At 43.9% G+C, this 27,414-nt stretch overlaps 2 protein-coding genes across 4 annotated transcripts in view; one reads left to right on the forward strand and one right to left on the reverse strand.

Moving 5' to 3' along the window:
• The window catches only part of LRBA (LPS responsive beige-like anchor protein), a gene marked incomplete at both ends in the record, with an annotated part of 363,076 nt that overhangs the window by 153,036 nt on the left and 182,626 nt on the right, over positions 1-27,414 (reverse strand). For all 3 annotated transcript variants that reach the window (XM_079534450.1, XM_079534449.1, XM_079534448.1), the window contains 3 exons: positions 10,397-10,533; positions 13,138-13,284; positions 19,757-19,881. In XM_079534450.1, coding sequence (XP_079390576.1) covers positions 10,397-10,533; positions 13,138-13,284; positions 19,757-19,881 — 409 coding nt within the window. The remainder of the gene's footprint in view (positions 1-10,396; positions 10,534-13,137; positions 13,285-19,756; positions 19,882-27,414) is intronic.
• On the forward strand, positions 6,082-7,161 carry MAB21L2 (mab-21 like 2; the record flags this gene model as incomplete). The annotated part of the gene is made up of 1 exon (XM_079534771.1): positions 6,082-7,161. The coding sequence occupies one exon, from the start codon at positions 6,082-6,084 to the stop codon at positions 7,159-7,161; it is 1,080 nt and encodes a 359-aa protein (XP_079390897.1).

The following is a 27,414-nucleotide window of genomic DNA, read 5'->3' on the forward strand; positions in this document are numbered from 1 at the left end:
ACTTTTTTTTTCATGAAAGCTTCAGATAATATATTTTACTGCAAAAATATTTGGTGTATCTCAACACTCAGTTTTCAAAATAAATGCAAAGCAGAAGAAATGCAGCAAAAACTGCTTGAAAATAAGTGTAGAAGTCTACGAAAACACTGTTAAATAAACAGAACAGCAGTTAGAATTAATATTGCATTCCAAACAAACTACAGAGCAAACGCTAGTTAAAAATGGGAGACCTAATTGAGTCTGGATGGACCCCTTTACAGACCTAATGCAATGATTAACTATGCATCTGGTAGCATGTCAAGTCCTTTTTGTGTGCCTATCTGATAGTGAAGTGAAAGGGCATGGACAGTGTCCAGTCCCAGCAAGCAAATCATTTGGAAGCAGTCATAGACATAGATCAAAGATTTTTCACTCTATCCAAAGTCTATTTAAACCCAGCTACCCAGCCCCTTGTTGCAGACAAAACCAGTTAGAAAATAAGAAAGACTCCTTGGGATCCAAAGATAATAAAGGAAGATAGAAGGAGAAAATGAAGAAAAGAAACAGACTGGCAGAACCTTGATTTCCATAGGCCAAGACAGCTGTTTTACATCCCGGTTTTATTTCAGATGCTTAAGGAAAAGTAACAATTTCCATCCCTTAGATCACCAAATATTATTTCAATTAAACTATGCAGATGGCTTCTATACATTACTTGAACCGACACAGTTTCCCCTTCCCAGCTACAGAAGAGAGCATGTAGGACTATTCTGTGCACAGGTTTTTATCTAATCCACAAGAAAACTAAAAAGAGAGCAGCATATTCTCAAGGAGTATATAAATAAAATATGCACAGCAAGATGTAAAATAGGAATAGCTAAGATTTGATTCTCTCATTAGTATAAGTAGCAACAAACCCCCTGCAATGGTTATATAACTAGCAATAGGCTACTTTTATGCCAGCACAATACTTCAAAGGATGAAAGTTTGGTATCATGAAGTACAACAAGCAGAAAAACAGACAGCTCTAATTCTGCGTTTAAATTGAAAAATATTTGAATAAGGCAACGATTATGAGACTGTTCAAACAGGAAACATAAAAAAATAATGAATAAATAAGTTACATTTAAGTAAAACTTGCATGCCTTTTCTACCATAACCATCTTCCACCAAAAACAAAATCATCTTTACATACTAGGAGAGGGGAGAAGTGGGGGGAGAAGCAGAAACAAAAAAGTGACTCGATATATTGCATGCTGGTCAGCCATGCTACTGAGAAGATTGAGCCCCCTCTGACCCTCCTCGTACAGCCCTCTTCCCCCTTATGATCTGCACTGACGGGCGCCTGCTAAAGGGTTGCTGCCTGCAGCATGGCTCAGGAGTACAGTATGTTACATTGCCACTTGGGGAAGTACTTCTAAAAGTGTTAACGTATGAATGAGAAGGTTCCACTTCTGGAGCTAGAAACAGAATTTTTTTAATTTCAATTTAAGAATTTTATTAGAGAAGCCTAGATTAAATAGTTAAGATCCTTCTCAAGCAAACGAGTGTTAATGAATCCAGCTGAGGATCAAGCTGGCAAAATCCCAGGACGTTTCACGCTCTCATACTTTTTAAAATGGACATAATTAACATAACTGATCAGTTACTGTAAATAACAACCAGTCAACACACTGAATTAGGTTAATTCTGCTGGATAAAACAGCATATACCAATAGTATGCAACCACACCCAAACAAAATAAACAAAACAAAAGGGTCCCAAGAAATTTTTAAAGAAGTAAATGCTACAAAAGCATTAGATATGTTTTTTTATGGTGCACTTGTTTGATTTTCTCTGATTGTCAACCGAACAAACTTATGTGCAAACTTATAAAACTCTGTTTAGAAGCTAAAGTAATCTTGCAGCTAAAAGTCACAGCTATTCTTCGAGACAAAAGAGAAGCAACCTGCAATTCAAGATTCGAAGCAACAGAGAAAGCCTTCAATAGGGATCATGGTTAAACACCAGACGATGACATCCACATTTCAGGGAAAGGAAAATTGAGTTCCTTAGAGGGGTAGTTGGAGCCTTCCCCTTTCACGGCTCCAGAAAGGAAGAAAAGGGAGACTTAGAAACATGTATAAATTATTTCATTATCATACCATCCAATCTCTGCATAAAAAACAAGTACAAGATTTGTATAGTACTCTTTGCTGATGGGACGCATTAATGACATCTGCCGAATGGAAAACATCTTCTCTCCCTCAGTGCACGCTATCAGCTAACTTCATAAACACAGCTCTCAACAGAATCAGCAGACAGCAAAGCCAAGCCATGCCTTTAAATAAAAAAAGGTACATACTGCACACTACTGAACGTAAACAGAATTTTAACCATCAAACCCACGGCAGCCTTTACTGTAACCATTAACCTGGTTTTGCTGCAGAGAAACACAACATGCATTACTGAATCATTTCTTCTCAAATCCATACATTCCCCGCAGCAGTTCAAGCTCCATCAGCAGTGCAGGAATGTATGAAAATGACAGGCAAAGGGCACTAGCTCTTTTCCCATACTGTTCTTCTATAAATGGAAGCAGAGCTCTACAAAATGCTTAAAGCTGAGAATGTTTGAAGACTGATCCCCAGCAAAAAAATACCACAATGTTAGGATCCACGAGCAGATTAATTAGCGTGTTTTACCACAAACCTGCATCCCTTAGCAGAAAGGACAGGAAAGGAAAGCAGCTATTGGGAAATCATGAAGCACTGGCTGGGTCTTGTCTACAAAGCTGCCATGAACAAAACAAATGAGTACACATTCATATTTCATATCATATTCATAAAAACACTTATTATCCCTTTTGGGAGCACCTGTTCCTGCATTTGCTTTCCCCTTTCCACTCAGGGGAGAGGAGAGAGAAACAAAGGTAAATTGGGCAGAAACCCATTAACAGTCTCACGATTTTGGTTAAACTTCGAATTGACTTTAAAATTAAATGCTGTATCGGTACCACGTGAAAGAAAAACTTCGAAATACACCCTTTAAAATAAAAAGGGTCTGAAATACATAAAGCACGCTGCCGATAAGCTGGCTAGCCAAGCAAAAGCAAGCATGCCACAGCGTAACACAGTAAAAAACGCGCGTGCTTCCTGCTGAAACTCCCATTTGTTTTCCAGTTTTCTTATCGTTTTGTCGGTTTGCCCTTTTGTTTTAAGGCTCGATAAAACACACAGCATCCTCTCTCGAATCGAAATGGAATAAAATCAAAAGGTGCTCGCACATTTCCCGGCCGCCGCTGGCTGCCACTCTGCCGCCCCGTCTGCCCGCAGGAGCGCTGCCACGTGCGGGCCCGCAGCGGAGGAGGCGCCGAGGGGCAGCGCGCTGCTCCCCCCGCACGAGTCCCTCGCAGCTCCGTTTCCAGCAGTCCTCGCTAACAAAACGCTATTGCTGCAGGCAGCGGCGTGCCGACGTCGGCGCTGCCTAAACCAAACAAACACCATGTTTAACAGTCAAATAAAACGTCCCGCAGCCTCCCTAATGAATTTGTCAAGGACCATCAGATCACCTCCGCCCCTGCCTCATTAACTCAAGTATGATGAGACGGATTATAACGGGAGAATGCAGATCAGTCGCTCTGAAGGCTTCAAGTGCCTTTTAGCCCCGAGAGCCCCTCTCCGCGCTCCTTCATCCAACGGAGCACGGTGTCCACCGCCGCCGGAGGGGCTGCCGCTCCGTACGGTGCACCATCGAGGAGCGCTGACGGACTTCCGCGCCAACGTCCATAAAGGCAATGGGGAGAAGGGCTCTTCGACTGCAGCTCCTCCGATACCGTTCCTTTCAATTATTCATCCCGGCGAGAACAAATTCCGCCACAGCCGAAGCCAATCTTAATGCGGCGCGGCCACAATCGCCAAGAGAAAGGCTTCACGTGCATTATTTGCTGGAAGTGTTTAAGTTTATTGCTCAAATGATGTTTCTAATTAGCGCCGGGGCAATAAATTAAAGTCGGCTTTTGTTTAGCTGATTTATTATTTACTAGCGCTTCAACCTCAGACGGGAAAATTGGTAATGAATCGTTTTAAATCTGTGCGCCGGTAACGCTTTACCATCGGCCACCTTAGCGGGGGGGCGGCCGCCTCGGCTCTATTTTTGCCCTGAAAATAGGCACCCGCGTCCCCCCACCCCCGTCCGACCCGGCGTCTGCCAGCTCCGCCGCTCCTCCCGCCCGCCCTGGCCGACGGTGCCACGGCCCTCCTCGCCGCTCCTTGAGGCGGCTCTGCCCGGAGCCGCCCCCGGCCGTTCTCCCTTCTGCCGGGCACCTGCCGGCCCCGCCGAGCCGCGGTGTCCCAGCCGCAGCGCCGTGATGTAATGCCCGAAGCGGGCGGCTCGTCGGTGACAGCGCCCCGAGCAGCACCGGCGCCGGGCACGTCCATACTTACTACACCCAGCGTGCGGTTGTACGGCCGGCGTAAGGCATGTTTCTAATTTAAACGCACGCGGCAAACAGACGGCGATATTTTATTTAGTAAAATCAGCCAGCCACAACGAAAAGCAAAAAAGAAGCGGACGCAGAGCGAGCCGAGACCCCGCACGGAGCGCACGGCGTGCAAACGGCCGCGGCCTCGCTCCCGGCGCACCGGGGATCCGCCGGGCCCGCCGCAGGGGGGAACGCACAGCCCGGTGAGCAGCGGTGAGAAGCAGGCGGACGTGACCTCTCCCTACATCGGGAGTTTGTAGGGAAAAGAGTTCGTTTTGCTGCGGCGTTCCACGAACGCCCACTCGCTGCGTTTCTGCACCGCCGCGACACTGGTGCGATTATACATCCAAACCATTCAGAGCTCTCAGTAACACAAACTCGCATAAAATACAGTTTCTTTTTCTAATAACTCCATCTTCCACTTCAGAAGGATGAGCGCAACTTTACTACGCGGATTTATCACCGTTAACGGGCCCGCGGCGCGCCACCCCGCCCCGGCCACTCTCCCACTTTCCCCGCTAAGCCCGATACCGGCGCCGGGACATTTACAGCAGCGCGGTCCTCCCCCCCCCCCCACCCCTTCCGCCTCACGCACGCCGCCGGAGCTACGGCACCCGGCGCCCCCGGGCCGCGAGCTGCCGGTGCCCGGCCCGAGGCCGCGGCCGTGCGCGTCGCCGTACTCGCGCCCCCCTCGCCCCTCCCGCCGGTCCCGTTCCGGCCGCGCCCGGTGCCGCGATTGGCCGCGCCGCTGACAGCTCGGCGGCGATTGTAGGAGATGCGCTCCGCCCCTCCGCCGCGGCCGGGGCCCATTCATAAAGTAACCACGGCGCCAGCGCGTCCAGAGCCGCGCGGATACGCGGAGGAAGAGGAGGAGGAGGAGGAGGAGGAGGAGAGGCGCGGACAGAGAGAGCCGCGGCGCGCACAGCCAGGGGTGGGGAGGGGGAGGAGAAGCGCTCCCGGGCATACCGCACCGCCCTCCTCCCGCCCGGGATAACACAGTGTGTGCAAAGAAAAACAAACCCCAACAATCCGTGCCGAGCCGCAGGACGGGGATGAGCGAACGCAGAGCGGGCGCACAACTCTGCGAGTAACGATCGCGGGAGCCGCGCAGCTCCAGGGCCAGAAGGGCGCTCGGCGGCATCCGGCGGCGGTGGGGCACGCACCGAGAACGGACCGAGGGCGGCGGCCGGACGGGGCTCGCTCGGCGCTCGGGGCACCGCACGCCTTTCTCCTCCTCCTCCTCCTCCTCTTGCTCTCGTCCCGCAGGCGGTGCCAAACTTCGCCGCCGACCGGCGTTTCTGCGGGGAACTCCTGCGCGACTTCGCTCGGGCTCTTTCGATTCCATGAACTGCTGAAGCGGCCGTGCAGCGGCGCGGGGGGGCGGGCGGCCGAGCGCAGCGGCAGCATCCACCTCCCGGCCCCCGCCGCCCCCGGGCCGGGGCAGCGCCGGGCCGCGCCGCTTCGTGCCGCCGCCTCCTCCTCCTCCTCCTTCTCCGACCCGCGCTGCCGCCGTCCGCCCGGCGGGGGCGGGGGTGCCCGAGCCGGCCGCTGCCCTCCGCCAAGCTGCAGCCCCCGCTAAAGCATTGGATCCCTCAACGTACTGCGAGAGCCCGGTGTACAGCCCGGACCTGTGCCCCAACATGATCGCCGCCCAGGCCAAGCTGGTGTACCAGCTCAACAAGTACTACACGGAGCGCTGCCAGGCACGCAAGGCGGCCATCGCTAAGACCATCCGCGAGGTGTGCAAGGTGGTGTCGGACGTGCTGAAGGAGGTGGAGGTGCAGGAGCCGCGCTTCATCAGCTCGCTGAGCGAGATCGACGCCCGCTACGAGGGGCTGGAGGTGATCTCGCCCACCGAGTTCGAGGTGGTGCTCTACCTCAACCAGATGGGCGTCTTCAACTTCGTGGACGACGGCTCCCTGCCGGGCTGTGCCGTGCTCAAGCTGAGCGACGGCCGCAAGCGCAGCATGTCGCTCTGGGTGGAGTTCATCACGGCCTCGGGCTACCTGTCGGCGCGCAAGATCCGCTCCCGCTTCCAGACGCTGGTGGCCCAGGCCGTGGACAAGTGCAGCTACCGCGACGTGGTGAAGATGATCGCGGACACGAGCGAGGTGAAGCTGCGCATCCGCGAGCGCTACGTGGTGCAGATTACACCCGCCTTCAAGTGCACAGGCATCTGGCCACGCAGCGCGGCGCAGTGGCCCATGCCACACATCCCCTGGCCCGGCCCCAACCGTGTGGCTGAGGTGAAGGCAGAGGGCTTCAACCTGCTCTCCAAGGAGTGCTACTCGCTGACGGGCAAACAGAGCTCGGCCGAGAGTGACGCCTGGGTGCTGCAGTTCGGCGAGGCCGAGAACCGGCTGCTGATGGGCGGCTGCCGCAACAAGTGCCTCTCGGTGCTCAAGACGCTGCGGGACCGGCACCTGGAGCTGCCCGGGCAGCCGCTCAACAACTACCACATGAAGACGCTGCTGCTGTACGAGTGCGAGAAGCACCCGAGGGAGACCGACTGGGACGAGGCGTGCCTGGGCGACCGCCTCAACGGCATCCTGCTACAGCTCATCTCCTGCCTGCAGTGCCGCCGCTGCCCGCACTACTTCCTGCCCAACCTCGACCTCTTTCAGGGCAAGCCCCACTCGGCCCTAGAGAGCGCCGCCAAACAGACCTGGAGGCTGGCCCGGGAGATCCTCACCAATCCCAAAAGCCTCGACAAACTATAGGGCCGGCGCCCGGGCGCACGCCGCTCGCCCCCCGGTACCGCGGCGGCCACAGACTCCTACGGATCGGCGCCGCCCGCGGGGACGGCATCCCCGCCTCTCCTCCTCCGCAAAGGGAAGCGCTCGGACTTTTGCCGCGGCCAAACGAAAGCCCAAAGGTACATTTTCCAATCCCTGTATAGTCCTTTTCTTACTCTCTCTCTCTCTCGTCTGCCTGAATGTTGTCACCAAGTGAAAAATTATTTAACTATATGTACAAATTGCCCTTTAAAAAAAAAAAAAAGTTTTACCGATGTTAAAAATGTGTTTCGGCGCCGAGGTCAGATGATGTGCTCCACCACTGACTTGTTGCAAATAGTAATAAAAATATCACTTTAACTTTACTTTTCGTGCATGGTTCTTAAGTTCGGGCCGGCAGGGCCCTTCCGAACCGCAGAAGCGACACTTAAAAAAACAAAACCCGAAGCGGGACGGCGGGACGCGCCCGGAGGCTGAACGCGAGCCCTCCGCTCGGCGCAGTCCCTCTGTTTCCCGTTAAAACGGGGCGTTGAGAAAACCCTTTGCTCCGCGTGCGAGCACTGCTGTACCGCGTTACGTTCTGTGTCTTTTCCCCTCCGTCCTGAGCCATGCCGCGCATCGCCCCGCGGCAGGCAGGCAGCCCGCCCGCGGCGTTTCGCTTTGCATCGCGCGCGCTCGTTTTCGCTTCCAGCTTCCTTTTTAATTCTTCTTTTTTTCTTTTCTTTTTTTTCTTTTTTTTTTTTTTTTCTTTTTTTCTTTTTTTTTTTTTTTTTTCCCCACTAAACCTCGAGCGCTTGTATTTCGCGTTACAAACTCCCCGTGCTAACGCGCCGTCCCGTTGGACGCGAAGTACGGAGCCACCCCGAACGGTGCCGGCGCCTCACCGCCCCGCTCACTCGGAGGCAGCGGCACCGATGGCTGTGGGTCTCCCCGCGGGCTGCCCGCTCGGGACGGGAGCTCCCGGGACACCCTGCGCCGTGCCCTCCACCCGCAGCTTAACTTCCCCGCCTTGGAAAGGATTGCAGCGTTTTTCAGAGTTAACGGCGCCGTCGTTAGCTGGCCCGCTTCCCCCCCATCCCCACCCCGACGGGCTTCCGAGCCGATTTTCAGCGTTTAGTACAAGCTTCGGCGTCCCTCGGAGGGGAGGCGAAAGGCAACTTCTCGCTCCAAAACGCCGCTTCCGTTTCTTTGCGGTGGGACCGCAAAGAAACGGCCGTTCCCATTCGAAGCGAGAAAACGAACGAAGCGAGAGGCGCGGGCAGCGCGGCGGGGCCGGGAGGGACGCGGTGCAGCCCCACCGCCCCCCGGCTCACCTGGCGGAGCGGCCGTTTCTGTGGGAAAACAGCCCTGATCTGAGCGGCACTCGTAGCATCGCCAGCGCGGCGCTCGTTCCGCACCCTGTCACACTGTTTTCTTTCTGGTACTTCGGACAAACAGACACGTACCTTAAATTTAGCTAACGGACGAAGCCTCGTTAATTAAGGGCGCCTTCTGAGCTACTCTGCTTAAGGGTTTTGAGTTTTAGGGGCGTACTTTCCAGGCACCGCGATCCAAGCGGAGGGTGGGGCAGGGAGGTGTTAACGCTTAAAAGCGAGTTGCATCGGAAGCTCATCGCTATTTCAACTCAAAATTCACACCGTTTCTTTTTAGCCCTCCTCTCCCAAAAAGAGATATTAAGATATATATTTTTAAAGCTTTCCTCTGGAAGTAGCATCACAAATAGAACGTAAGATATGTGTAGCCCATGCTCCACATAACCGACTCCTTTTCTAAGAAACTAAAGAAAATGTCTCAGATGCAGAATGAAAAACAGTCAGACTAGAAGAGAGCTCTGCCCGCGAGCAGGGAAACAGCCACTCCCAACGATTAGAAAACGGGAGAAAAGAAAGCCAGCTCAACGTGGCCACATCCCCACAAAGCAGGTCACAAAAACGAGGAGAGTTCTTATCTGTGCTTACACATCCTGCACGGAAAGCAGAAGTGCAGAGTGCCGCAGAGCCAGAAGGTTTTTATGGTGCCAGTACAGGGCACGGCACAACAATGAAGATGGAGGATCAACTTGTCCTCACATTTTATATTGAGACGTTCCCTACCGTTACATATTTTAAAAAGTACTATGGAAATAGGAAGCATATCCAAATTTTAAGAGCTATTTCACAAACTTCCACGATGTTTCAGGACCAGAAAAAAGTTAAATTCCATTTATGGTACAATATAAAATCACTCTTTGAGCTGCAGTTTTCTATGAGCGATTAGCTGGAAGGGTTGGAGAGCGTTCTTTACAAACTAAATGCTTTCCTTGATAGCATTCAATGATCCCAGCTTTCAGAGCACATTTAATACAGATGAGAGCCATTTACTCCACAGGAACTGAGACCCAAAGCACTGCTTAACACACAGGGCGCTGCCGACAGATCAGCACAAACCCACTATGTCTTCCGGTGACTTTCTTTCCTTCACCAAGAAATTACCACCACGCTTAATAATAAGCAGATATTTTAAAGACCAGCAGACATCAATGTGCTTAACGTGGATACAAGAATATTTGCTAGTAACATGCCGCGCTTTTCAAACGCTGCTGCGAGGCTGCATAGACCTTATTATGTCAGAATATACTGCTCCCGAAATTGCAATTTTACTGAAAGGTTTCTCTTTCTAAACAAACTCTGACCATCAAGTAGCTCAGAGCAAGTAAAGCTTGTGAAAATTAACAAGTCAGTTCCAGAACGTACTTTTAAGAGGGCAATTAAGTTTTCTGCTTAGGCACCATAAATAGTAACAGGCCCTGTAAAATCTGTTATATAATGATACAATGCTGAAGCACTGAAAACTTAAGAGCACGGGGGGTTAAGCACGATGTTATGCTGGCGTTATGTGAAAAGAGGAAAGTAAAGCGAAGCGTTTGGGCTAACGGGCTGGCTGGACTTTCCTGTGTTCACACAGGCCTGCGATTCAAGATGTCTTTATTTCAGATGCCTCCCTGGAGCTTTATTCGCAGCAAGCTAATTAACATTCAAGTAGGGTCGAATTGTGGGAGGGGGAGAATAGGGAGGAGAGGAGGTGTCGCTCAGGAGAAGTTTGCTAACATATATGGTCAGTCGCAAACTTCCTAAAGCAGGAGCACTGAGGGCCAACAGAGGTAAAGGGAGTAGAATGAAGAATTAAAGGACTCGGGTAATTTGTCATCATCTCTCAGAGCTCAGGGTCAATGATCTCTTACCTTCGGGTCGATTTTCTTAAAACTGGGATCTTCTTCATCCACCTCGAAGTAGAGCTCGGAAAGAGTGATGGACAGAGTGCCTTTCACCACCACCGAGGGTGCCACCAGCTGAGCTGGCGCGCTCAGGGCAACTGGACCTGCCAAAGAGTACAAACACCAAACACTGTCACTATCACTTGTTTTTCAAACCCGGAATATGAAAATAAATAAAACAAAGATCATAGCCCTTCCTTAAAAACCAAGAATCTTTTTATCCCAGAAGGGAACATATGTAATAGATTTACAGTTTCCCTGTTCTGTGCAAAGTTGAAGCTGCTACAATTGCAAACTGATGCATATATTATAGATGCCAGAGCTGCCTTTAGCATGGCAAGACACCGTTTTCACTCAGACATTTTCTTTTTGAGAAACTTCGGCGGTTGCATTCCTTCTGTTGTATGCAATACAGGGAGTGTACTGCATACACCAACACTTGAAATCTTACTGTCAGATGTGTTCTGTAGCTACTGGAGAGTTTCCATAGCTTTCTACAAAGATGAAGAAAACAGTCGAGGCTCAAAATTGTCTGATTGTGAAGTGCTCCCTCATGGATGACAGAAATCTACTGTCAAAGTTACACAGCCTTACAGAGGCTACAGTTAAATGTTTTAAAGATGCTTTTGATTTCACATTAAATATTTTTCAAGGATTCCATACAGCATTAGTATAGCTCGGGGACTATGGGAGTAAACAGCTGGAGGGTTGGTTTCTAACTGAATGAATTTTTATTGGAATGATCACATCTCCACAGGGCTTATCATAGGGACAAATCAGACGACCACTGAAAACAATAGGTTAGGCACAGATCTGACAATACAGGAGCTATTATATAAACTAACACACGCAGAAAGAAAATAAGTTAGGTTTGTCATTTAGCTGATTATGAGGTAAGGAAATGAAGGTTCTCGGTTGCAGTATTATCTGGCTTTTATAAAGCATGTGAAGATAAGAAAGTGACACGGACAATTTTGTTTTAATAAAGCATCTAAAAATGAGGTACACACGTTCAGGTAATCAACGTGAGAATTACTGACAAAAAATTCAGATGAACTGTCATTTCCGTCAATTGTTAGGAGGGCGATGGTCCTTAATCTCGCATCAATCTCAATGTGTGCCACTAGGACAAAAGAAGAGATGCTCTGCTGAGATCAGAGCAGCTTTGCCCTCTATTCCCAATGTACAAATACATTGTGTTTGCAGATGGGCATGAGATAGCTGCAGAACTGCCATGATTTCCCAAAGCTCACCCCCACAAATGGATGAAATAAGCAGCTATGTGTTCTTTTGCTGTCTCCCTTTGCCCTCTGTACATTAGCATGTAATCCAGAGGAGAAATAACATTTTTTCAATCACCCTCAGACATTCAATTACAGGGCAAGCAGACAGCTGCAGAAGCTGGGGCAGCCCAGGTCCTGCAGAAGACCCCTGACAATTTCCACTTCATTTCTAACCCACACCACTTTATTAGTGAGGATTACTTCTTAATCCTATTGCCATTGTCAAGATTATATAATTAAACTCCCCTTTCACCTCTATTACTGTATGAATGTATTACTAGAAGCAATGAATATATAATAAAAGAGAAGGAAACAGAGTAAGCTGTTGAGAAGAAAGCTCATGGTAGAAAGGAAGGAAAAAGAGATTCACATACATTAAAGGCTATTATTCTCCTGCTTCTTTCTTTTACTTCATGTTCCTACCCCAACTGGTTTCTTTTACTATTATTATGCTGTGTTTTTATATCTGCTTTTAAATATTAAAAAGAGTGGAAAGCAGTTCAGACAAGGGATGAGCAAATTGACAATAACCACTTCCAATAATTTCATTAAACTATCAGAATGTAAGCTCGTCATATCGGATTCTCAGGAAATTATCCAAGAAACATTTTTCTCTAAAGAAAATGAGCAAGGGATACCAGCTGAGAAAGAAGAACAGAGAGAAATTTGTATAGTTGAGTAATCCCATGCCCCTCAAATAACAATGAACACACTCTGTAACCCCCCAGTCCCCAAACCTAGGAAGTTACTGTTTACATTCTGAACTGTACAGAATGGACTCCTTCCACTTGGATTGCAACATCAGCAAAGGCTGCACGAAAGTTGGTCAAATTCATCAAGCTCAAGGAACTGAAATACTGTTTTAATTTTTCTTCCAGGAAAAGTGAAGTCAAATATGGGTATGGTAGAGAAGGGACTCAATCTGGGGGGTGACCAGGGACTTAAAGAAGTTAAATCCAGTGATTGTGTAGATCCTTCAAATGCGAGTGAATAATTCATATTTGAAATTGTACAAACGAGGGGGGGGGGGGGGGGGGAATAGAAGCTCTGCAAAGCCTTTAATTACAAACTTGCCTAATACTTGCCTAATTGCCCACGGGGCCTTATGTTTTGAGGAGTGTAACAAGGTCAAAAATAAAAGAAGCTCTTGGCTGAGTAGAGCTGCTTTTTCTAAAGAAGGTTTCCTAGAACACAGGCATCTGCTCTGCAAGGCAGATGGCTATAAAAATCGGAGAAAGAAAATGCACAGCTCTCCTCAAGTAAATCCCCAGCATCAGATGTGTACAGAAAAATGATGTTAATGATTAATTTATGGGCAGGAACAACGTATGGGTGTGCATGGCAAAGTATTATTTGCTGCGGAGCTGCTGAGAAGAGAACTTAAGCATTAAGGAGGCTGAGCAGAAACCAGATAGCTGCAGTTACCTGTTAGGTTCTCCACTTCTCTCTCCTCAATGAATGACATGATATCATCGTCGCCTTCCAAGAGAATCTCACTTTCTGAGTTCTGATTTCCTAAGGCTTGGCTCTTGATAGACCGCTTTCCCTTAACAAGTATATCTTCATCGGGAGCTGCAACGAGAAAGGCACAGCGCTCTGTCAGCTCTCAGAGACAAAGCAGTACGGCGCTGTGGTTTTTTGTACAAAAATGCAAGTTCAGAAAAGAAAACGCAGTTTGGGACAACCTGTGGGAAGTAGCTGCCTTAATCCCCTAATGTTAGGACACAACTAGTTTTAATCCTATTAAGCCTGCTCAAAATTACCCGCAGCTCTCCTCAGCGGCTAACTGCGCTGCAAGCGTTGAAGGCAGCGCAGGGGCACCTACAAGCGGCTCTTCCTCGCGGCTGCCGGTCAGGCTCCGAGCCCCGCTCCGTCTCGGCGGCGGCGGCGGCGAGCGGCGCCGCTTCCCCACACGCTCCGGGAGGGCACCGGGGGAGGCGGCGGGACGGCTCTCATCGCTTCGCCGGCGGGAGGCCGAGGAGGACTGCCGCGTGCACCTGCCCTCAGGAGGAGCGGGCACCGTCGGCGGGAACCTGCGCGTGCCGGCGGCGCCGCGAGGCAGGCGGGAGCGGGCAGCTCGTGCCACCGCCGCCGCGCGCTTCGGGCGGAGCCGGGGCCCCGCAGAACCACGGAGGCGCGCCGGGAGCGGCTGCATCTCCACGGCGAGGGCCTTGCGGAGGTTTTGCTTAGCTTACGAGCTCAGAGCTGCAGCAAAACAAAACCAACCGACCAACCAACAACAACAACAACAACAACAAAAAAAAAGAGACTAGAGCTCACTATACCGAAGCTAGCACTTAATGTGGGAAAGGCAAAAACAAACAACAAGAACAAGACACTTTTTCTCCCTCCCTTCTCTCCCCGCAGTTTAAAATGAGCACACTATTTCTTAAACATATTGAGAATGCCCGTGGCACTGCGCCTGTGAAAACCCTGCACCACGAGCAACTCGCTGCAACACATTGCAAAGTGCTGCCTCGGAGCGCTGCCACGCAGGACGGGAGTTACTCGTTTGAAACCAAAATGTTACCGTGCAAACACTTCCAGCAGGAGGCAAGTCCCCAGTGGCGAGTTATACAGCTTAAATTAACTACATATATGCACATAAATTGTGAGTAATAGACTTTGCAATTAAGTGAAAAATAACAAAATAAAAATACATTTAAAAAAAAAAAAACTCTAAAATATCCCAACAAATGCCCCGTGCTTGCTGTAGATAATAATAATAATAAAAAATTTAAAATAATAAAAAAAAGAGAGAAAGAAACAAAAGAGGTTCATCTTGCCATACTGCCACACAGAATAGGCTTCCACTTCTGCAGGACAATTTCTCCCCTTGTACGTAAGCAGTAAGCAAAAAGTGAATTGTCAAAAAGCCCTAACAGCATCGTACAAACCCAAGTTTTACTTTCTCCTACAGCATACCCATGTAAATAATGATAACTTCGATTCTGGAATTGTTCAGTGTGAGCTGAAGCCCTTCTTGTCATGGAAATATGCAGCTGATGGTTAGAAGGGTTTTCCTGTAATTAACTCCCCCTGGAGGATTTGAAGTTAGCAGCAGTAAAATTACCGACAGAGTACTAACACACACCACATGCACTGGCACTCCACAGCCCAGCAGCTTTCTGCTGAAGATCAAAAAAGTAAAATAGAACAAAACCATTCCGTGGATAAAATAGAGGAGAATCGGTTTGCTTTTCTTTTTTCTTTTTTTTTTCTTTTTAATGCTGGCCAAGGACATGTGTTATTTCAGACACCCATTCAAACATTTTGGCCTCCCTCACCCTAAGACGCTATTTCAAACTTTCTTTCTACCTATTCTCACTTAAGACTGAAAGTCTTAAGGTTAATAGCTCTAAACTCAGCACAACTTGTGACACATCCTGCCATCCTACCATCAAGAAAAAGTAAAATCAGTATGGCAGCTTTCAACCAAAGAGGATCAAGCAACATAAATACAAACCTCCTGCCTTACCTTCCCTCACCAGATATTTCTTTCCCAAACTATCTTACAGTGATTCAAACACACACACATTGCAGAACTGCCTTTTTCAAGACTGCTGCCAGGCAGCACAATGAGTCCAGGTCTGCTTGTTCTGCACTGGGCTGAATAAAGCACTGCGCCTACAGCCCCCAGGCACAGGGGCACGTGAGCACCTGTGCAGAAATGGAATACAATTCACATCAATTCACCTATGCTTTGCAGATGAATGTGTTCCACAAGTCACAGTCCAGTTCTTTCTGTATTTACCAAATAGAGATGCATGCCACCACGCAACATGTTTAGTTATCATGCGACACGTTCACTACCCACACATGTGCAGGGGTGATGCCACAGCCCAGGTCCCAAACCCTGCTCAGACATCTGCTAGGGCAGGCTGCTTTCTGCCAGACCCACCCCTGCTTGGCATCACACCTCCTGGCTCCAGCCCTGCAGACCTCCCTCCACTCATTCGCTTGCCTGTTTTCAAAAGCAAGACCAAAAGGTACAGCCTATGTTGTGCTGGCAGCGTGTTTACCTGGCACACTCATTCCTTCAGTACATTTCACTACTGCACTTCCACACAGTCTTTCCCAAACAGACTGGGAAGGCCCACTCTCAAGGAAATTTTTGCAAATATATCTGACAGAGCTTGATTTGCTCCAGCTGTATCTCTGGAATACTTGGGGGTAAAAAAAAAAATCATTCAACTCCCAACATTCACAGAAGGACAGGTTATTCTGAATTATTTGGCTACAACTTAAAGAAGAAACACAATTTTTAAAAGATATTAAAAAAAAAAAAAAATGAAGTATCAGGAAGCACCCTACAGAATGTCTGACAAATATATCAGGAAAATCAATTACAGGAAAAGATGCATTAAAAAAATTCCTCTCACTTTGTTTTATCAGAAAAAAAAAAATGGCCTCCTGGAAGCTACCCTAAGTCATTTATTTTTTTAAGACAAAATTAAGAAAAGCAATCACTTTCCCATCAGATTGTTAAAATAATATTTTTCAGACTTCTTTACCATCCCTTGAGCTGAGGCAAAGACAACTGACCACTCAAGTTCAATACTGTACACAATCAGTGCTTCGCCCTTTCAGTCACAATGCTCTGATCTGCAACACAACTGCTCTCCAGCCCAGCCCACCCCCGCCAGTTCTTAAGAAATATGAATTAAAATAAAGAGACAAAATTGCCTGTTGAGAAGCCAGATACTGTATTTTCAAGCAGATAAAGATTATCCTGCAAAAGCATGTACTGCGGGGGGGGTCAGGCTCCAGCTAGGAGGCTTCAATTACTCATTTTTCGCACAATGTTACCTTCCAGGAATAGAATTCTGACTTTCACACTTTATAAATTGTATCATTTATAACTATTTTGGTTTTATTCTGAACATTAAGTGGAAAGACGAAACAGAGGAAAGCTAACTCTTTCCATCCCAAACCATCCTCACATCTCTTTCCGCTATCCCCAGGTACACTGCTAGACTGACTTTTATAAATACCCATTTGGGAAAGATTTTTTTTCCCTTTGAAAAATTACCTAAAGCCTTTCCTTCCCCCAGGCAAGTTAATGTGAACTTGGGAATGGCAATTAAATTGTCAGAATTAAAAAATTTGTTTTTAACTAGAAGGTAGCCAGAAGTATAGTCATGGGGTTGGTATTGATTGTCTGAACAGAGAACATCAGTCTTCAGGTATTTATTCTGCCACCTCTGCACCAGAGGCTCTCCTTCAAATCAAATCAATCCCTGGAAAAGATTGGTTCTTGCTACTACAATGCACAACGAGGCTGCAACAGAGCTGATTGTTGTTGTTCTCTGTAGGTTTTACTGAACAATATCTAGGCTTCTGATTGTTTCTGAAGCTTTTTCACAGTTGAAAATTGTGATCTTTGCATGACTGTGAGCTCTCTGGGACAGGGAATACGTCTGATTTGATTTGCAAGACACCCAGCAGTTACTAATGTGTACTTACCAGTGTACTAAAATCCATGCTACCAAGCATGCAACAACACTTTTCCATTATTTATGCATTATTTTCCCTTTCGGCAAGATCCCCTATGTCCAATTTCAGTTTTAGTTTTGTTCTGTTTTCTTTGTAGAAAAGCCTAAATAGGCAGTAGGGAACTTCCGATCCATCATTTTAGAATGCTTTTTCTTTAGAGACACGTAAAATTCAAATAGAATAATTAATGATAAATTTTTGATAAGTAATTATAAAACATAAAGGAAAACACTACAGCAAATTCTAAGGATAGTCACATCCTGGAACCAGGGTCTGAAAATCTGGTTATGAATATCCCCAAAAAATGCTACTTTCTGACCTGGAATTAGTTAATACTAAAAAATTATAAGCACATTTCAGAAACAAATAGATCAAGTGATTGATGACCCTTATGACAACTGTATCCTTTGGCTGACACACACACACCACCACCAACAGCAAAACCACTTTTGTATTTGTATTATATGTATTATACGTAGCTTCTAGTTGAACTTCAGTTTGTACTTGGGTCATTTTACACCTTGCCAGTTGAGAGTCCGAGAACAGGAGCACTGCATGCCTATCTACACTCAGGCAGCCATTAGCTGTACTTTCAGAAATCACATAAATAAGGTAAACTAGAAAATTCACTTGATATATATAAGTAAACAGAATGACAACAGTCAACTAGGGTATTATGCAATTAAATTCAGAATAAAATAACATCAAGAAATTAAATATAACTGAACACTGCAATGGATGTTAAATGCTGAACAGAAGGAATGACAGAAAAAAATTAGCCCTATTTCAATTACTATGGTTAGCTATCAGCTATGCTTTATCAGACAGGGCTACCTCTATTCAGCTTTCTTTTGTATTGACAAAAATTGTACTCCTGTCAATTACAAACCAAGTATGAGCAGTAACCCTTGAAACAATGGCATGGATTAATGAAAATATCATTTCACTGTGAAAGATGAATAATTCCATAGTGTGCACTTATGTTTCATTCCTATGAAAAAATAAGTTACACAAATGCAGGTAGGAGCTGTAAATATTTTGCAGTAAAAATAAATGTTATTTTTCAATGTTTTGTTAAGCAATATAAATATTAAACAGGAACACACGAGGAGAATACTTCAAAATGTGTCAAGACCAATTTAATCTAAGCTACACAATTTTTAAAGGGGGCAGTTCTTTATCCAGTGGCATTAAACAGAAAGAAATCTTGTGTCATTAAAGTCCATGGCATAGAAACAACAAACAGTATTAACAACAAGCCCCAAAGCAAAAAGTGGGTTAATTAATTCTACATCTTGTTCCTCTTTCTATAGAGAATGATGTAGGTCTCTATGAACATTGCTTTTAGATCACTTTATTGACTATTCTCTGTATGGTCATTTATTTTAAAGGACTGATGTCACATTTGGCATTATATCAGCTGACATATTGTAGACATTTTCTTCCAGAAATGGCTTTTTAAGGCTGAGTGCAAGAGGTTAAGATGCCTGATAGAAACTAACTTTATGACAGCAATGTTCTTCTATGTCCATATAACAGTCTTAATAATGTTAAATTAGCACGAAGTGAATATCTCCATATATAATACGTGTGTGTATGCATACATATGCTGTAATCCATAGACTAAAAAAGAAAAATAATACCTACATTTAATGATTCTAATTAGTTATGTGAATTCAAGGAGGGAAGGGTATTGTTTTAATTGTAATCAAATTATTTTTGAATATAATAAATTATAAAATCCATTAGATCACACAGACAAACATTCCAGACTAAAACCCAAAGTTCACTAGCCGTGGATTTTTATCTTTTGGTTGTTTAGAGTTCCGAAAGCAAGTGTTGGGTTCATTTTGTAAATGCACTCCTATAGAACAGATAGCAGCGCGTAGCTGAGTGATCCCCAAAAATAAAACGAGGGAAAAAAAAACCTGTTAAAAATGTGATCTGCTTTGAAAATCGCCAGGTAGGAGTCATCAGTACCATTTATTGCTTGAACAATACCTTACGTTCTGGCAGTTGTAACTATTTCTTCCATATCAAATTCTTACAGAAATCCTCGAGGACTTAAACACACACAAGGTCTGACTAAAGTTCAGCTCTGTAAGTGTTATTTTTGTTTTCATCTATGTGTAAGGATAGGCAGATACATGCTAGGGCTAAGTGAAATAATTGCTGTGAATCTCTGACTATTATCTTTTCAAGTTACTAAGTCATAAACAGGTAATTTACCACAAGAACGTGTGTCCAAGAATTAATGGCAAAATGACACTTTTGTTGTACTTCGTAAGAACTGTATTTGTAATCGCTGTGCAGAGCATGCACAATAAGCTATCTCTCAGCTAATATGTAATGACGGTGCTTAACAAATACCAGCATTGCTTATAATAAGCAACGGTCAGGCCTTCTGTGTACGGACCACATCTGAAACGCGGTGACAAACCTTTTGGGTCTGGGACAATTTTATAGCATCTTGTAGGAAGGAAGGTCTAACCCTCATTCCACGTACTGTAACCTGCTGCTATTGGTGAGAAGCAGTTTTTACACTGACCATGTTCTCCGGCTGCTTTTAGTGTCGCTTCAGGATGTGTCGATCCGAGGGGGTTACGCACAAATCGTCGCCGGCGCCGCAAGTCATCTTCCCAGTAGTCAAGGCGCCAGAACTCACGAGGACGACTACAATGAAACAGAGGAGCCACATATGTTAGCAATTATCAAACAGCATGGTAGCACTGAATTTCTGCATAAAGCTCTCCTTGTTTGCGCTGCCTTTTTTTTTTTTTCCTTCTTTTTTAACCTCCCCCCTTTCTGCAATCTTTTACTTAGGTATGTCCTTGAAAATAACAATATCACCTTCCAGTCTAAGGAACTCCTTTCCCTTTTTTCTTGGAAGGTGAAATGAGCACTAAATACATCATTTTGAAATGAATTGCTGACAGTGTGATCAGTTTCCCCACACTCTAGTGGCATGTGCTCCGATTTCAGCCTCATTTCAGCCTCAGCAGGGCACCTTTCTCAGTGACTGCATTTATAAACCAGAATAGGGAAAAGGCTATTATAAATATGGTATAGCATTACCTATATTAATCAAAGTCTGTCCCCCTTCATTTTTCTTCCTAATTTGTGCCTTTTTGCACAAGGTCAGTAAATCATACCATGAATTCTTGGTCCAGAAAGTGTTAACTTTAATGAATACCTCAGTTACATGGTTATGTATGTGATAATAAAATATTACTCTGTTTAGATGTGCAGGAATTTAATTAAAATAATCTCTTAAAATATTCATTACATTTAGCCCCTGAGGCTTAGAACAACACAAGAAAATGCATTTCTTTTCCATTTACTGTTTTTAAATAAACCATTCCCAAAGATTGAAATAGCAATCTATTTCCAAGCAAATCAGATTGGATTTCAGCTTTATGTAGTTGTGTTTTTACATTTAATTAAAAACTACATGTTATGATGTGTAATAATTGCTATATTGAAGGCATACCTTTAAAAAATTACATTTAGAAAAGGTTATATCAAATTCATTATATTCCATTGTACGCTCCAAATATATGTAGGTCTTTTTAATATGGCCATATATAAGTGCCAGTTACTATCTCGTTAGATGATCATGACTGAACACCACTGTAAAACAATATTTTAGCCTTGAAAAGATACCAAGAAAACCCCACGATTTCAGGAATAGCAAAATAAACAAACAAAAAATGCCTGACACACAGAATAGGCATGATAGGTTTATAGCCTGAAAACCTGTATGCTCAAGTTATAAAATACTGGCTTTGTTTGTTAACATTACTAGTACTAAAACAGTAACTGGCAATGTACGTATACATTCCACCTCTGGTCCAGGAGCTAATAGAAAGTACAGCTGTCAACACTGACAAATGAATAGCCATAACTAATTCAGAGATCCCAATGTTAAAAATACCTGATATCTATATTCCTAGTTTTGAGATCTAAAGGCAGAAATTAGTTTTATTTAACGTACACCCAGTTTCAAACACACACAGTAACAAAAGCCACAACCATTTGCACAGCCTTCCTTTTAAACAATTCCTAGATACTAAAAAGCTGACAAAATAATCCTATTAAGAAAAAAAAAAAAAGTCTATTCCTGTATCCAGCTTTGTTAAATTTGTGCTTTTTTTCTAACATCAATGAAAAGGCAGTGCTATTCTTCATCATCCTGATTTCCTAATTTCAGAAAAATACTGAAGTATTTGCAACAATTATCTCAACATCTTATATTTGCACTTTGTGCGTTACAATCATACTACAATTTGAATGCTTTGGTTATAAAATCTAGTGGTTTTGGAATAATTAACCAAACAAAGCAGCATAAGACACAGGAAGATTCAAAGCTCGATTAATAACTTAAAATTCTCCTTTAGCGATTATAGAGAAAAGGCAGAACGCAGCTGGCTATGTGCATGCCTTTGATAGTCGGAGAGCATGGATAGGCACTTCATCATTCTGCCTACCTACATTTATCTGTTAAAATTATTATCAAATATCAGCCAGGATGCAGTCGTGAATCACAGACTGCTCCTCGTCTTCAGGGGAATGATACAATGAGGGTCTATTCATCAGTATGGCAATCGGCACAAGTAATTAGTTCCCTAGACTGAGATCTCCTACAAAGCTTATTTTAGTCAGCACCACAAACATATGACAATGAAAAGCTAATGGAAGCTGCTAAAATTTGTTAACCTCTTCTGCCATCAATCCTTCTGGTATTCTGTGCCACACTATTATGCAAAGATGGTAAATTATTAATTTGTCATTCATCTATCTTTCTTCAGTTTTGATAGAATTAAGTGTTGCCAGCCTTCCGGATAATAACTTAAATTATTCTAAATTACAATACTACGTTAATATTATTAGAAAAATAGGAGACTATGATCAAAATACTATCCTGAAACAAAATACATCTTTAGTACCATACCTTTACTTCCCTTTCCCATACGAAATTTACATAGGATTCCTTGTTCTTCACCAGTGCAATGACTATTCACTCTTTACAACATACCAACTATTCAACTGCTTATTTGGGTATTTATAACCATTGGCAACTACTGTGTGATGAGGACAAAAAAATTGTTCTCTTTACACATAGACAAATATCCAACCAAAAAACAAACAAACAAACAAAAAACCAACAACTGTACAGTCAAAAGTAAGCACCTACTGTCTGATTCTTAAAAATGAGCCACGTCTAAGAGCAGCTACTGGGACAAATGTGCATGAGTACCAATGTAAGCCAGTAAACCAGAACAACTCACTCACAGGTATGACCAAAAGGCTGCTCCAGCCCCATCCCCAAACAGGAATGCTGTAATATGCCCTCTTTACACCTCTACAGCCAGGGGGAGACAGACGTAAATACTGCTCTGACTTGGCTACAGTTTGGTAGCTGAAAGGCAGAAGCATAATGAAGCAAGGGGCCAAGTAACTGGATTTTGAGAACACCCGAGTGCTGTTAACCAAGGGGTTTTTGTTGTTTGATTTAACAACAGAGGCTTTTGGCCCTGCAGTAAAGGCTGCCATATGGACTAAAGGTGCTATATGGACTGGATCAATGAACATAAGTACTCAATTAGTGTAAGTGCAAGAGCAACGTTCCTCGGGGGACTGGGGATTTATGAATTATAAATCGTATGATTTGCATGGATTTGTCAGGGGCCTCACTAACATGATACACAGTAATTGGTAGCTCCTTAGTAACAATATTGAATGAATAAAAGCAATACTTTTATATTAAATGTCTTATTCAAATAGAAATACGATTACATTGCTTTCTTCTCAAATAGTTCTCCAAACTGCCAGCTGTGCGCTCAGATTTGATACAAAAATTTCTTCTCATCTCCCGTTTAGCTAAGTAGATAGTTAAAATTGTACAGATTAGATGAAATACACAGTGATCAATATAACCTTTATAACAGAATTTTGAGCGTATAATGGAAAGGAAAAGAATGTTTCACTGTCATCAAAGGGAAAAAGTTGATATGCCAACTTATCTTAATTCCAAGAACAAGATCGGGAAATCTATTTTCTTTACCACTTTCAAAGATTAGCCCAATTGGAAACAAAGCAAACCAAATGGCCTGCTATCTTTATTCTGGTATTATAAGAAATGTATTTTAGACTTGAGAATAATCTTGAGGTCCTCATATCCTAAAGGAGACTTAAATTGAATCTAAGCAATACAAGCATAGAGCAATGAGAGGATGACGCTACTGCTGAAGAATTGCTTCTTGTAATGTTTTATGCATGGTATATTTCAAGATATTCTGTTATTTGTATGTCCACAGAAAGGAATCAGTCAGTATACCATGTGGACACAAAAAGTATTCTGCAAGGTGGTGAGAAGGACAGAAACAGTAAACTTACACAAGCAACAGTTAGAGAGATCTTGGGGCTGCATTTGGGCCAACAGCTAATCAAGAGTGGATTCTAGCACACCAAAAGAGCACCCGAGCAGATCTTCATATTAGTAAAGTATTAAAAAAAAAAAGAGCGCAAAAAGTGAAACAGAAAATGAGAGAAAGGTGAAAGTAGCACAACTTTACAGAAAATACCCGCAGAGGCAGATTAAAATTAAATTTTTAAGGAGAAATAGTTCTTGCTCTGGTGCACGGCAGTTATTTCCATTAAGTGCAGATATAAAACATCAGCCAATGTGAATTTTGTACTGCTAGAAATTATTTCATGGATGCACTCAGAAGCCAAGGCTGTTATCAGGCCACAGATGGTAATCATGCAGCAAGCGTTGCACCCCATCCACATGTCCTAAATCTGCATTAAGATACCGAGGTGAATTTCCATGTGAGAGACTTTTCGTTGGAACTCTAACTGTAGAGTCAGGCAGGTCAGTCAATCTGCAAACCCAATCAATCCTTAGGCTCTCCTCTAAGGCCATCACGGGGCAATCAGTCAGCAATGCCGATTTCAGAGGGGTAACACAGAGCTCTGAGGTAAATTAGTTTCATAGACAACCGAACACAGAGGCAACACGGCTTATCTATCAGAGGCCACATTACAGATTCGGAAAGAAATTTGGGAGAAAAAATGTTCTGATATTTCCTCTATTTCTAACCACATGCCTGCCAAAACTTCTAGTTTTAAGTGATTCAAATCTTTGGTCACCATGGTTCATCAAATAGATCACACACAATATCAGGTGCTACTTCTAAATTAAGTACAAATGGGAAATACAAATGTCCCATTTTTTAAGAAAAAAAATGCTGGGTTATTGTAACTCTGGTTAGTAACATTTCTTACTCTATATCTAGGTAGCTTTATCTGTCATGTGAAACACTTCATGAACTCAAACCAGACATTTGCTGCTAGATATGTAAAATTTTTTTTCCAAAAAAAGCAGTAGGTATTCACATTCAACTGTCAACACACAGATAAAAGTGATGAAGTTCTAGAAAGAACTGCAGAAATCTTGAAAGAATACTGCTAGCAGACCATAAGGCATCAAATGCAACGTACCTGCATTGATGTACCTGCTTTATCTTGAATACAGAAATCCCCTGCATTTTCATGCAGCTGCATGTCTAGAATACTTAAATCTCTTGCATTTTGCCTTTCAAAATACAGTGCAACATATCTTCATCCATCTGACTTGATAAAACGTAATCTCAGAAATCAAGTAAAACATTTCCCAAAACCCTTCATTGCTCCTTTAATAAGCTTTCACAACACAGCATTTTTTTAAAAAAAGTTACACTATAGTACATTAATAAATTTAGATGTGATTCTGAAGAATTTTTTGTGTACAAACACCACTGACAGTTTGTAATGTGACCAAAAATGTCTAACATTGCAGAAAACAGAAAATCGAGCTTCACTCTGGTAAAGCATGGCCCTGAAGACGTAGCCTGACAACGAAGTTCTCAGCAACAGGATCAAATTCAGCATCTCATCCAGAAATCCCACAAACCAGTGTCTTTGTTGCCATCCACTAAACGTAACCAGAGAATAAAACTTAACCAACACAGTAGGAAAAAGACTGCTTTACAGTAAATCAGGTACAGGATCTGATTCACAGCATTGCCTGCATTAGCAAAGCACACAGGAAAAGCTTTCATTAGTATTAAGTCAGTTGCCACTAAAATATTATTTGGCCAGCTATACTCTATCTTACTGTGTGTATTCTATAGCACTTTGCTGATAATGTATCGACTTCAGAATATTAAAGATTAATTAACTCCTGGCAAGTGCCCTGAGATCCTTGGAAATACTGCCTACATTACCTACATTTTCTTCAACAGCAAAACCAGTGAAAGAAAATCACATTCACACAAACATTGGTGGGGCTCCGCCATAAACCCAATCACAGTAACAATCTATGGTTATTAAGTCTGAATGCTTCCATTCTGTTTTACAATTTGTAGTCTGTTTACATTGCAGCAACTACGTAACTAAAAACAAGGCAAAGAAAGGCATGAAGAAGACGACTTGTGCATCCCTTCCAACTCCGAATATTCTACGATTCTATGATTGAGAAAGCATTTAATACTAAGAAAGAAATACCATATAATATTACTGCAACATGGTAGAGTCTGTGCCTTCTCCCGGTACCTCCATTTGTCTCCTACACAGACATTCATATTCAGTAGTTTCGGAAGAAAGATTTCCGCATGGAAAGTAATCAGATCCCTTAAACAAAAGACATCATGCATAGGACAGGCTCTTAAGCCTTACCACAGTTACTGCTGTAGTGACAGCAACTGGTCACAGCAAAAGGCCAAGACCAGTGCATAAAACTTCTTTAATATAATATTGATTATGCATAATATTAACGCAATCTATTAGATTAGCATAGTCTACCTGCTTCTCCTAACTCTTCTCCAAGACAACATTTGACTCTGTCTAGGATGGATTTTCCAAAAGGTCTCTTGCCTTCACTGGTATTTCAGTGCTACCAAAAAGCGTGTGGTTTTTTTCTCCCAGTGCTTTCAGGGGAGGAAGTTGTGCCATTCTTTTGCACATCTTTCAGAAGAAACAGCCTTGCAAAGTAGGGCGTGAGCTTCAGGCATAATGTTTGCATGGAATGAGCACAAAACTGTTACTCTGGGGACCTCTGTACAGTTGTAAGACAACCTTATGTGCTTCCACTGTAAAGCAAAAAAAAAAAAGATGCCAGCAAGGGAAGCATGTCCTACTATATGTTTCGTATTATTTCCACGTATAAACAAAACAGTACAAAGAGCACAGATCTGTAATTCCGAGATTTGCATTTTAAAAATTGGTACAAATGCTGTTTGAGGTCTTTAATAAGGTAAATAGTCATGATATTATCTCTGAGCCATCCGTTATACAATGCAGCCGCAACTCCCTGCCCAGGCCTCCTAAATTCTGTCCTTTGAATTATACTCCAAATCCCCTCCCCTCTAACTAGCGTGTGCAAAACAAAAGAAAAGGAACAATGCCAATTTCAGATATCACAGAGGCTTTTTTCTGCATTGACAAGCTTTGAACCTCTCATATTAAAAGCAAACTAGAAAGAATTATTGACAATAAATGTTTCAGTCCTTTACAGATTATAAAGAACCACGTCATGATAAAGACAAGCCCACCTTTAAGTGTCACTGTCCTAGGTGATGGTGTTTTTAACTTCCAGTTTTAAAACAGCTTTGTTTATGTATGAGTTTAAGTATTCTCTTCTTTGATCTTTATTAACCCTTTGGTGGCTACTCACAGTTGCAGCCTTTTGGAGACAGCATTCTTTGAAGTGCTGGCATTCCTGTGCACACTGATACTTCAAACAGGGCCCACTTAAATACATGATGCAGCACCAATGATGTGTACTGCGACCACTATCTTATCTTAGACTGATCTTATTTTGATCACTAAAATAAAGCTACACTTTTTAAGACAGTCATCTCACAATGCTGTTCAATTCTGCTGGTATTTCTATCAAGATCAATCACAAATTAACTGAAAAATATTTCTCTGTCAGTACTAAGTTAACATCAAACCTTTCTGTTGGCTCTGAGTAAGGTTAGTTCAAACATGATTCAGGCATGGAAGAAAGAACGCATCACAAATTTGCAAACAAATGCTTTGGCTCAGCTGCTCAAAGGTCTTCCCAGATGTCTCACATCCTAAGCCTCATGGTAGTCAGCAAGTTTTAATTTGTTTTTCAAAATAACTTGAGCTCATTCAGATCCCACAAACAATAGCTATTCT

The sequence above is a fragment of the Tetrao urogallus genome, assembly GCF_951394365.1.
Source record: "Tetrao urogallus genome assembly, chromosome: 4".
In the NCBI taxonomy this organism is placed as follows: domain Eukaryota; kingdom Metazoa; phylum Chordata; class Aves; order Galliformes; family Phasianidae; genus Tetrao; species Tetrao urogallus.